Consider the following 12,065-nt stretch of genomic DNA (forward strand, 5'->3'; position numbering starts at 1 on the left):
TTAAATTACTTTAGTTAAGGCATTGTTTAGAGTCCGAGTGGTTTGTGGCCTCAGGAAGTTGCTGGGAAACCATTCCTCCAGAATTTTGCTCCAGCATCTCTTTTGTATATGTATACCACTCGTGGTTGTGAGGATAAAAGTGTAAATAAAGTATAAACCTGGTGCAGTAATAGGTACGTTTCCTGAAAGATGGACAGAAACAGTATTTCTGAATGTGCAAAGTATCTTCTTACTTTGGCTTCCTGTGGCTATTTGTAGCACTGAAATCTATTTTAAGTTTGGTTTTTACAAACTTTTGGTCTTAAAATACCTTAAACTCTAATGACTGGTTAGCCATTAAAAAGGCTGCCCTGTCTTTGCTCCTCCTTTGCATCCTTGTTTGCCCCCATCCCTGCCTGCAAGTGTGTTTGTGACCACACGGTGAACTGAATCAGGCTAAAATGGCCTGAAAATGTTCTCTGCATGACAAATAAGATACTCAGAAGTGGTTTAATTCAAATCTTTAGAGAGCTGATGGGTTTTGGCAACCTAAGGCTGAAAACTTGATTTTTACCCACATTCGGTTTTCTCTGAGCTAGTTCATTGTACAAACATCTGTGCTGGGTGAAAGGAGGATGCACCACAGAGGTGGGAACAGATGGTTAGGGGTGGAAATTTGTCTTTTCCTCTTTAAATTACTCTGAAGTGAAATTTGACTGCACTTGAAAGGAAACCTCTTGCTTTCTTCAATAACAAAAGGGAAAACAATTAAGAAGTTCTACCTTCCTACCTGTGACTTTTTCCTATATGGCTTATTTAATTTCAGGGTGCACTTTAATGTTCTCCATATACATGAAAGATAATAGCTTTATTTTTTAATTGTTTTGCTTTCAGAAATTTGTAGTGATTCATTATATGAGAGGGGGTGTAATAGCAGTATATTAATGAGCTGGTCTAAATCAGTAAATAAAGTTCTATTGAATTGTTGTAATCAAGTTCCTGGCTACAGAATATTTCTGCATATGCATGGGAGGATCTGTTTCTCAGTTCTGGTTTGTTTGGTGTGCCCCGCACCCCTCCCCCCCCCCACCCCCCCCCCCCCCCCATCATCTTTGAGCAGACTTCAAAAATACCAAACTGCTTATTCAAGTCTGTAGCTCTGAGAGGAGGAAAAAGTAGAAAGATGAAGCTTGATTTTTCCAGTTGCAAATGCGTTGTGATTACAATTGTTAAATATTTTCAAATATCTTTAGGAAAAAATAATGAAACTTTCTATATTATTCCAATGAGTTCGTTACTCCAGTGATACGTGGTGCTGGAGTGAACAGAGAGACAGTGGCTATTTTAGTATCCTGCTCATTTGAGATCTATAATAATGCATTTAAACTTAAATACACAGTTTTGTTGCAACAGTAGTTTCATAAATATAAGTATTCCCCTGCTGAGTGACGTAGAAATATGTGAGAAAACCTCTGAAGTGTTAAACTGGTTTTGAGATGCGTTTTTTTTTTTTTTCCCTGATGGAAAAGAAAAATCCAGTATTAGTAAGCAGGGATTAGATTGGTATTAAAGTGGTTCTTGAGTTACCTTTTAATTGGTAGATTTATTATTTTGATACATGTGACCTTTGCTACTATATTTTTGATAAAGGCATCCTATTTGAAAAAATGTAACCTCTCTTTAAAATGGAGAAACTCTGCTTGGCCCAGGCTGGAAGTGGGGGTGACGGATGCTTTCTCCCCAGTGCCCAGCAGCATACCAAATAGCTGAATTATTCAGCATGGCCCGCAGTTGGTGAGTCTTATTTGTAGTAGGCTGCCACTCAGTGTGACACAGATCATGTTACTTATACTCAGTGTTTCATGCTTCTAAACCCAACAAGATTTAAAAAACCATGTGAGGTTTTGAAAGTATTTTATGATCACTTTTGAGGTCCTGCTTGAAGGCAACATAGTAAAGCAAATGAAAGATACTTATTCTGGTCTTTTTAAATGAAGAATCAAAAGTCCTTTATGAAGTTCCTCTTGCCAGTTGCTGCTGTTAGCAATTTTCATATTCTTACAGTCTAAAGGCAATAGTGGGTAGCATTGTATTTGGGTGGAGGTGTGAAGATAAATGGTGCGGCTTAAAGCAAGGCTCAGTGAAACTTTCTTTTCCAGCTACCGGTATTAACATCAACGAAGTGCCAAATGAAGTGGGAAGTCTGGAGATAAACAGTGAAGTGGATGCCTGCCAGAATGGGCCAGAGTCGCTCTTCCCTGACTCTCCTGTACCTTTTGACCCCACCAGCAGTGCACAGGGTCAAGAGTTGTCCCCAGGTGTGACTGGTTTCCATGACAGCCTAAGGAAGTCTCAGGGAACTAGTGCTGAGGGCATAGTTCTTAGAAAAGAAGCTTTGCAGTCTCTCAAAATAAGTCTTCCCATGCAAGAAACTGAATTGTGTAAGCATCTGTTTATGGTGGTGCCCCTGCTTTCTCTTGCTGCATAAAGCCTTTTACTCTGAGCCTGGCTCTAGAATCCTATAACATCATTTAAGCTTGGACTAAACTTCGTTTTTGCAGTAAGCTTTTACTTCAGAACTACAATTAATTTTCTTTCAGTAAATCACCCTCTGCTGCAGCTAAGGCATGTGCCTTACCATTTAAAAATTTTTCTTATGCTGGAGGGGACTCTATGCTTTCTGGGGCTGAAGCTATTCTAATCTTCTTGATTATTAGCAGTAACAGGTGACAAAAAAAGCAGGTGATTTTAAGCTAAGTAATGAAGGGGGTTATAGGAGAGCAATAAAAAGGAGAGAATGGGTAAGCTTTTATATTAAGGTGTCTAATGCTACAGGAGTTTTCTGAAATAATGTTTTTTTAAAATCCTTACTATGGGAAAGATTTGATGTGACTTAACAAAAAGAAAGGAAATGTCTCGAGGGAGCATCTTGCTCTGACCTGTAGGAAATGAGTGGACTGTGTAGGTCTTACTTAGTTTTATAATTTTAGTGCTGTCATGAGTGCAGGACAAGTGAGATTAAATGACAGCAATAGTTCTAGTCTTGCTGTGTAATCTCTGGTCATGTATATGTGGAGGAGCTACAGCATTTGCAAACTGAGTGACAGAAATATGCAGGCTTTATCAATGCTTACACAAGGATATATTAGAAGAGGGTATTCTGAGGTGCATGCCGATGGGCTTTCCTTGCATTCCTTGCTTAAGCATGAAGCATGTTGCTGATGGTAGAAGGGGCTTTTTCCTTTTGCATCAGATTTGCCTGTGTTGGAGCTTCCTGTTTGACTGTAAAGATACCTTTCGCTTACAGGCTCAGTGGAGTCTTCACTCCCATTAGAGAAAGAGGAACAAATAAGACTTCAAGCAAGAAGACGGCTAGAAGAACAGCTCAAACAATACAGAGTGAAGAGACATCAAGAAAGGGTAAGCGTCTTGTTGAGAAGCTTGAAAACTTTACCCTTTCTTTGCACTAAATTATTATTTTCTCTGCTCTAAATGTTCAGTAGTTTTCTCAAATGTGAGAAAACATTTTTTTCTTCTGGATGTGCAAAATTTGGTTCTCTGTTACTTCATTGGTAATGTACCGGTTTGTGCTGCTTAAAATGCAGGGGGTGGGGTTGTGGAGCCGGGGGGTTGATCAAACGCAAAACTTAAAGTAACCTAAATGTTTAATTTTTCCTATATTTTTCAGTTAGCTTTTGGAGTCTACCTTGATCATTTCAACATGCATGTACTGAGCCTTGATAGGGTTGATTGCTGATGTAATTTACCTTGTTTATAAAATGATGTGTATATTTAAATATTAATGTAAAAATGTAGACATATTAAGTTCTAAAGCAAAATAAGTCTTTGATGCTAGTCCAAATGTAAAGTTCTGGAATTTATCATTGACTCTTTGCTTCTTTTAGTCGAATCAGTCTATGTCCAAAACCCGACCCTCCAGCACCCTAGATCCTGAGCTGATGTTAAATCCAGAAATCTTGCCAAGAGCTAGCACTGTAGCAATGACAAAAGAATACTCCTTTTTGCGGACCAGTGTCCCCAGGGGACCAAAACTGGGTAGCTTGGGGCTTCCGGCATCCTCAAAAGAGAGAAGAAATTCAAAATCTAGGCCCAGCAAGATCCGGTCCTTGGCTGACTACAGAACTGAAGATTCAGGCTCTAGAAACACTATTGGGAATTTTGTGGCTACTGATTTATCTTGTGGGACTCTGAAGCAAAGCAGGAGCGGTCCAACATCAATTGTTTCTGAAATTAGTCTACCATCTGACCTAGATGATCGAATAGAAAATTCCTCCTTAGCAGGAGACAGCGTTTCAGAGATTGATGGGAGTGAAGTGGGAACGAGGCTGGATGGAAATGAGAGTGACAGCTCTAACTACAGCAGTGTGTCAGGGCTGTATAACAGCTTACAGAATGCAGAAGGCAAACAGGGTGTTCCGTATACAATAAACGGTCAGAAGATACATCCAGATGCAATGGGACAATTTCCTTCCATCAGCGAGGTGCTGCAGGCTGCAGCAGTGGAGCATCAAGCCCAAGAGCAAGAAGTTAATGGGGAAGTGCGGAGCAGGAGAGACAGTATTTCTAGCAGGTAAGAAAGATCACCCTACAGTGAGGCCGTTCCTAGGCATTACGGAATAAGCAGCCTATTACTCCTCCCTTCTACTAATTTTGCATCCAGTTTTAACTTAAATTCATTGTGATCAAATCTGTTTTTAACTTACAGATTCTAAAAGAAACTGAAAGGTCCCTTTGCTTGCATACCTCTTTACTTTAGAGAAAGATATTATTGCCACCGGCAGTGTGTTTTAAACATACTGCTAGCAGTTGTTTCTGTTTGTATTTACTTGTGAAGCAGACATTCGTTCACTGAATCCCTGATGTGGCATTGGTCTTTAAAGTCTGAAAGTGTGGAGTTAACAGACTCAGCAATACTTATTACTGTCCTTTTCCAGATCTATGCATGTACCTTTCAGACCTCAAATAGTGATGAAATGCCAAGGGTCTTGTCTATACTCCTCAGCCCTTTGGAATGAGATTTACTTAGTCTCACAAGCTTTTGTGTATGTGGTAGGTATTAGTGTGATTCGGTAAGCAAGTGGATGAGTGGTAAAGCCCTTAACAATGCAGCTGTGGTTTTTATCAGTTGTCTGTGGATGCATGTTTTATACATGCTAATTTTGAAATAACTTTTTTTCCACCTTTGGAATAGAGTGTAATGCCCCAAGGTGTTAAGCTAAAATCAATTGTCAAAAATTATTCTAGCTTAGTCTTAATTCTTAAGGTAATGAGAGATGAAAGATCTTTTTTTCTGGACTCCTTGGCTGTACATCAGGGAAGGAGCATGAGGAATCCCTTATATCAAATACCTGTTCTTCCTTCTTTTGTAGCATCTGTTGGTATTTCTCAGGCAGTTTCACATTAAAGCAGACAATTGCAGACAATAGTTGTAGAGGTTTTGTGCTCCCATTATGTCTGTTTGTCTGCTTATAATGGGATATGCAGATACAGAACATAATGAAGTCAACCATTACGCTTTGTAAAATAACAAATAAATGGGTGCCACAGTAGATTCTAGTTGCTGTAAGTATAGGAAACTAATGTATAAAAACCTTAGTGTGAACATAATTTCTGGATCCATCATAAAGCCAGAAAAAAACGTCCTAAATTCTAGGTCACACGTGGAGTCAGAGTACCTCTTCATTTCAGCCTCACTGTTTCACTAGATGAGTGTTGTATTCTAACCCTTCAGCTGTGTGTGCTGTCTCTGTCTCCAGTGTCTCTATGGGAAGCTCTATCGCAGGAACGCATGACGAAATGTTGCAGGTTCTGAAAGAGAAGATGCGACTCGAAGGGCAACTAGAAACACTCTCACTAGAAGCTAATCAGGTAGAAAATTCATTTGAATTTCTGTATTTAGCAAATTATAGTAATATGTTAATTTTCAAGAGTCTTCAATTCACTAGTCATTAAAACTGGGAATTGTGTTTTGTAAAGACCATTGTAGAATAAGGTACTTTACAAGGATGCTGTGGTGGGTTGACCCTGGCTGGAGGCCAGGTGCCCATCAAAGCTGCTCTATCACTCCCCACCTCAGCTGGATAGGGGAGAGAAAACACAACAAAAGGCTTGTAGGTCGAGACAAGGACAGGGAGAGATCACTCGCCAATTACTGTCATGGACAAAACAGTCTTGACTCAGGGAAATTAATTTATTACCAATCAAATCAGTGTAGGGTAATGAGAAATAAAACGAAATCTGCAAGCACCCCTCCTTTCTCCCCAGGCTCAGCTTCATTCCCGAGTTCTCGCCCTCCTCCCCGCCAGTAGCGCAGGGAAACTGGGAATGGGGCTGGGGTCAGTCCCTCATACGCTGTCTCTGCCGCTTCTCCCTCTGCAGGCAGAGGGTCCTCACACTGTGCCCTGCTCCAGGGTGGGGTCCCTCCCATGGGAGATGGTCCTCCATGAACTTCTCTGGCATGGGTCCCTCCCATGGGCACAACTCCCAGGCACAGCCTGCTCCAGCACAGACCCCCGCGGGGTCCCCACCTCGGGCTCCTCTCCATGGGGCCACAAGGTCCTGCCAGGAGCTCCTCCAGTGTGGGCTGCCCATGGGTCACAGCCCCCTGTGGGCACCCCGTGCCCCGGCGTGGGGTCCTCCCAGGGCTGCGGGTGGGGGTCTGCTCCCCCGTGGGCTCCGTGGGCTGGGGCACAGCCTGCCTCACTGTGGTCTTCCCCGCAGGCTGTGGGGGCATCTCTGCTCCGGCGCCTGGAGCCCCTCCTGCCCCCTGCCCTGCCCGGGTCTCTGCAGAGCCGCTCCTCTCGCGTATCCCCGCTCCTCTCCCCGCTGTTGTTCTCCCACGGGTGTTCCCCCTTCTCAAACACGCTCTCCCCGAGGTGCTGCCACCGTGGCTGCCGGGCTGGGCCGTGGCCAGCAGCGGGGCTGGCTGGGAGCCGGCTGGCGTGGGCTCTGTCGGACCTGGGGGAACCTTCTGGCAGCTTCGCACAGAAGCCACCCCTGTAGCCCCCCGGCTACCAAACCCTTGCCGTGCACACCCACAGCTGCTGAAGAGGATAAATAAAAAGTTAATGAACTCCTCAAAGTCTTTTTTTAAAAAAAAGTCTGGGTTTTTTTTTAATTAAAGTAAAATTGAGGGAGATGATAAATCCTGAGTAATGCTAGCGCTGTCTATATAGCTGTATTTCCACTTCGTATTGATTGATGGTATAACACACATAATAGAAAGTATTCTTCCTCAAAATGTGGAAATACATATCTTATTGAAAATCCTGACATGGTTACTGAATTATAATCCTATATGTTTTGTCTGTGCTTTCTTCTGTATTTTCTTTGATATTTGAAATACCTGCTAGGTCACTTTGAAAGAGTTTTTTACAAGCTAGTGGTCTTTGCCGTAGCAAAGCCATTTTGTTGGGCATCTTCTTTAGTCAGCCATTTAATGTATTTTTCTCTTAAGACTTGTGCATTTTGATATTTTTTTTTTTTTTCTGGATACTTTCAGGCTCTCAAAGAGAAGACTGAGCTACAAGCCCAACTTGCAGCTTTGAACATGAAGCTTCAGGCGCAGATGGAGCACAGCCAAAACAGCCAGCAGAAGCAGGAATCTCTGAGTTCCGAAGTGGCCACATTAAAGCAGTCTTGCTGGGATCTGGAACGAGCGATGGCTGACCTGCAAAATACATTGGAAGCAAAGAATGCTAGTTTGGCTTCTTCAAATAATGATTTGCAGTTAGCAGAGGAGCAGTACCAAAGACTCCTGCTGAAGGTTGAAGATATGCAAAAAAATGTTCTCACCAGGGACAGCACAGGTGGGATTACGTAAATATCAATCTTTAAGATTTGTTATGCCATAAATAATTTAATTTCAACATAATTCTGAAGTCCAGGAGGAAGAAGGAATTTTGTTTCCTTGATGTCATACTAATACAATGGTCTGAATTTTAAGATGATTGGTTTTTATTTTGTGTCACAGAAGTGCCGCTATTTACAAGCTGCCATTGCCAGCTTGGAGAGGGAGGCATAAATATTTAATCTAGTAACTGTTTGACAGTGGACTAATGTTTTTTAGAAAATTGTACAAATACTGGTTTGCAATGATGACTCTACGTGTCAGGATACCTGCTTCCTCTTTTTTAATTAGTTCATATTTTCTCCCTCTAAGGAGCTATGAATGTTTACAGAAATGATTTATTTAATTTTGCTTATGACCTGATACTTTGAATTCTGGCTCTTCCCCTCACTTTTGCATGAAAAGCCAATCTTTATGTAATTAGGCATATATGGCTTTTGTTCCAAAAGAAAGAAAAGGGGGGGGGGGAAAAAAGAAACAGCTACAAATATAGCAATAATCCTTGAAAAAAATGTGTGCATAAAAGTAGAACAATTAAGTGCGCTGTCTGAATTCTTTATTTTTCTAGTTCATGATCTACGACAGCAGTTGGCTTCCTTACAGAGCCAGCTTCAGAAGGTGCAGCTGGAACGGACCACGCTGACCAACAAGCTGAAGGCATCTGAAACGGAAATCACATCACTCCAAAACATGCGGCAGTGGTACCAGCAGCAGCTTGTGCTAGCGCAGGAGGCCCGTGTCAGGCTGCAGAGTGAGATGGCCAATATACAGGTATTATGATTTACTTGCCTATAGGGCTGAGAATCTGTTCTTTATGTTAGTTGTATCCAGGGGACATTGTTTATAAGCTCAGACAAGGGAGCCGGTCTCACTTGTGCATTCTTCAAGTGGAAAGCAGGAGTGAATGGTGTTTTGTTTTTCATCATGAGGTGTTAGTTCGCATTAATGCTGAGCCATAAATGTAATCAAAGCACTTGCCTTCTGTGGAGGAAGATCTGCAGTGCCATGAAAGTAGTAGCTGAGATAAGGGAGAGATAGATTCAATGTGATTGTTTTTTTTCCTGAAACTCTTAAATTTGTTGGCCAGATTTTGACTGTTGATATTAATCTGTGATTTATTTTTTTTTCCCTTCCTTTTAGGCTGGGCAAATGACCCAAGCAGGTATGTTGGAACATCTCAAACTAGAGAATGTGGCGCTGTCTCAGCAGCTGACCGAAACCCAGCACAGATCCATTAAAGAAAAGGAACGTATTGCAGCACAGCTGCAAAATATTGAGGTAAAGTTGTAGGTGATCTTCACAAATTATGTTGTGCCTAGGTTTTGTATTTAAGTTTTGCAAACTCAAGGCTATTCCAGCAAAGTAACATAAAATTCTTATGAATTGATTCAAATGCTGCATTATAAAAACAATAACTATTTCAGAGCAAATAAATTTGCATGACATGACAAGCAGTAAGAGGGAGCAAGGCCGTATGTCTCCCATTCCAAGGTGATAATTGCATTTTCAGCTTTGGTATTTGTTTTTCAAGGTGGATATGAATTTTCTCCCTTGCCTGTTTATGAACTTTTTCAAGAGAAAACTTAATTGGAAGTTAAACTAAGTCAGTAAAGTGCTGCTTAGGTGTGTGAAATTGCTCAGTACTCAGTTTGTCCTTCCTGCCCTCCATTAAGAATAGACGGGTGAAATCTGAAGTGCAGTATATTCACTTTCAAAGCACTTGGAACCTTAATTCCCATTGAATTTCAGTGACATTCCTGCTTCTAAGTCTGAAAGGGCAGTAAAGCAGCAGGTTAGTGGAAGCATCCCATTGCTGGTGTTACTAATAGCAGTTGTATAAATGACAGAAATTGCTGTTTCCTTGATTTAGGAAATCAGAATTGCTGATTCCTTTGTTTTAGAATTTTTCCAAAGAGCTTAATTTTAATAAAGATTTTTTCTTTATGTCTGTCTTCATCAAATTAGAAAGGATATGATTTAAGAGGAATTCAGATTGTCATAAATATACAGGACATTCACTGTTATTCTAAGGTGTCTGAAGTGTATGAATGGGTGGCTTCAGTAAAGACATACAGATGCATAAGGCAGGCATCAGAATTATTTTTGCTTGTGTCTTTTTCCCTGGAAATTTTCTAACTTATGTTTCCCCCTCCTCCTGCCCCTCCTCCTCCATGGAAATAGTAAAAGTTGATTCCTTGGTTTTTCTGTGCAGGCTGACATGTTAGATCAAGAAGCTGCCTTCATGCAGATACAGGAAGCTAAAACCATGGTGGAAGAAGACTTGCAGAGAAAACTAGAGGAGTTTGAGGATGAGAAAGAACAGCTTCAGAAAATGGCTGATTCTGCAGCAACATTGGAGCAAGAATTGGAACAGGTAGACTATTGTTAGGCAACTTCCCCAGGGTTTCAAGTGGCATACTTATTTGGCTGAAAAAACAATAGTAAATAGATACTGAGCTTTAAACTTTTTCTAGAACCTGAAAGATTGTTGCAAAAATGAAGTCCGTGTCAAAGTCGCTCTGTCCCAGGTGAAAAGGCTCCTTCTTTTTCACCCATCTCAGCAACAGTATTCTGAAACTTCAGAACTACTGCCTTATAGATGTTGGGGGGTTTTAGTGAATTCAGGGTGTGATTATTCTAAGTATAAACAAGAAGTGTAGATCCATGTTCAAAGCTGTTAGGCAGTCAGGATATCATTATATAACTTACAGCGTAATATATCTGCACTTTGCTACAAGAGTCTTGCTTTAACCTTGTAACATTACGAAGGCAGCAAGTCAAGGACTGGAATGAGATGAAGTATGTGGTAGCTCGGTATTATATTCCATGTAATTATATGGCATTATCATTAATAACACTGAATTTACCTGGTATAGCTAGTGTGGACGCATTTTTCAAATAAAAACGTAGAATACTGTGAATCTTAAGAATATTTTAGGTTTGTCATTCTAATCATTGCTTAGCCTGTAAAATTACAGATGCTGCAGAAGGCAATTAATGCTATTAATACAGCAAATAGAGGTGGCCAAGGAAAGTTAAGATATTTTCACCTTCTGCTGTTTTCTCCTAGAAACTAAAACACTAGTTAAAATATTTTGATGGGAGTGAATTTTTAAGGATAACTTTTGTTTTGTACGAATTTAATCTTAAAATACTTCTTCTCAGGTCAGGTTGACTTTGCATCAGCGAGATCTGCAGCTTGAATCTTTACAGCAAGAACACCTAGACCTAATGAAGCAATTCACTCTGACCCAAGAGACGTTGCACACTAAAGAGCAGTCCCTGGATGACCTGCAAACACAGTATGATGAACTGAAGGCCAGGTTAGAAGAGTTCCAAAGTGATGCTACTTCTAAAGATGACATGATCCAGTATTTGCAGAATGAGAAGATTGTCTTGGAAGTAGCTTTGCAGGCAGCAAAAGCAAGCAAAGAACAACTTGATGAGGGAACAGTGCGCCTTGGAGAAGATAGAGAAGTAGCATCAGAAGTCTTGGAACAACTCAGGCAAGAAATGGCAATCAAGTCAAGCCAGGTAATGAATCTCTAAAAGTATCTTCTTTAAAGTAGCTGTTGCAGGGAAGTATTGCCACAGGCCCATGACAGAGGCAATTACCATGAGGGGAGGTTGGTACACAAGTTCGTATACACGTGTAGTTGCAAGATTCAGCTAGTGGGAATATTTTAATCAATTCTGTCACTTTTCCCTGTTGGTGAACTATCTGACACTTTACATCCTGTTACATAATTGGTGAGCTCACAGCTTAATATCCCTTGGAATCTGTATGTGCTTATGCATTTGTGTGGGATGGAATGGGAAGCTGGGGTTAATTGATCTTGTTCTGTCTGTTTCCAAGAGCCACCATCTTTCAAAAATTTACCACTTTTAAAACACAATAATTTTGAGTAGATCACATGTTTGAAGTAATTTTTCAGCACGCTGCTTTTCTATAGCGTTGTGGCCCCAACATCTTCCTTATGCCATAATTTGGTCTTGTTTAATTGTGCCTTTCTTCTGGAAACAATATACCAGGGTTTGCTTTTGCATAGTGCTGTGTACCAGTTGAAGCTTTTTTCTAGTCACATTAGGCTTGTTGTTGTAGAGTAGTTCAGTATGTCCTTAATGTTTTTGTAGCTGCTGCTTTAATTTAAGGTGACTCTTCCTTTCACACTTTCATTTCATAGTCATGTATGCTGTCTGTCTTTTAAAGCATCCA

General features: G+C 40.8%; 1 protein-coding gene across 3 annotated transcripts in view; it reads left to right on the top strand.

The window, feature by feature from the left end:
* GOLGA3 (golgin A3) overlaps positions 1-12,065 on the top strand; it is a 30,226-nt gene that overhangs the window by 3,452 nt on the left and 14,709 nt on the right. Inside the window, exons 3-11 of one of the 3 annotated variants that reach the window (XM_040602626.1) lie at positions 2,139-2,297; positions 3,287-3,399; positions 3,885-4,570; positions 5,757-5,868; positions 7,502-7,808; positions 8,418-8,620; positions 8,990-9,127; positions 10,062-10,223; positions 11,015-11,383. In XM_040602626.1, coding sequence (XP_040458560.1) covers positions 2,139-2,297; positions 3,287-3,399; positions 3,885-4,570; positions 5,757-5,868; positions 7,502-7,808; positions 8,418-8,620; positions 8,990-9,127; positions 10,062-10,223; positions 11,015-11,383 — 2,249 coding nt within the window. Of the gene's footprint in view, positions 1-2,138; positions 2,421-3,286; positions 3,400-3,884; positions 4,571-5,756; positions 5,869-7,501; positions 7,809-8,417; positions 8,621-8,989; positions 9,128-10,061; positions 10,224-11,014; positions 11,384-12,065 lie in introns of all 3 variants that reach the window. The other 2 variants (XM_040602615.1, XM_040602633.1) reach the window with 2 other exon arrangements.

Source organism: Falco naumanni, chromosome 1 (genome assembly GCF_017639655.2).
Source record: "Falco naumanni isolate bFalNau1 chromosome 1, bFalNau1.pat, whole genome shotgun sequence".
Classification (NCBI taxonomy): Eukaryota; Metazoa; Chordata; class Aves; order Falconiformes; family Falconidae; genus Falco; species Falco naumanni.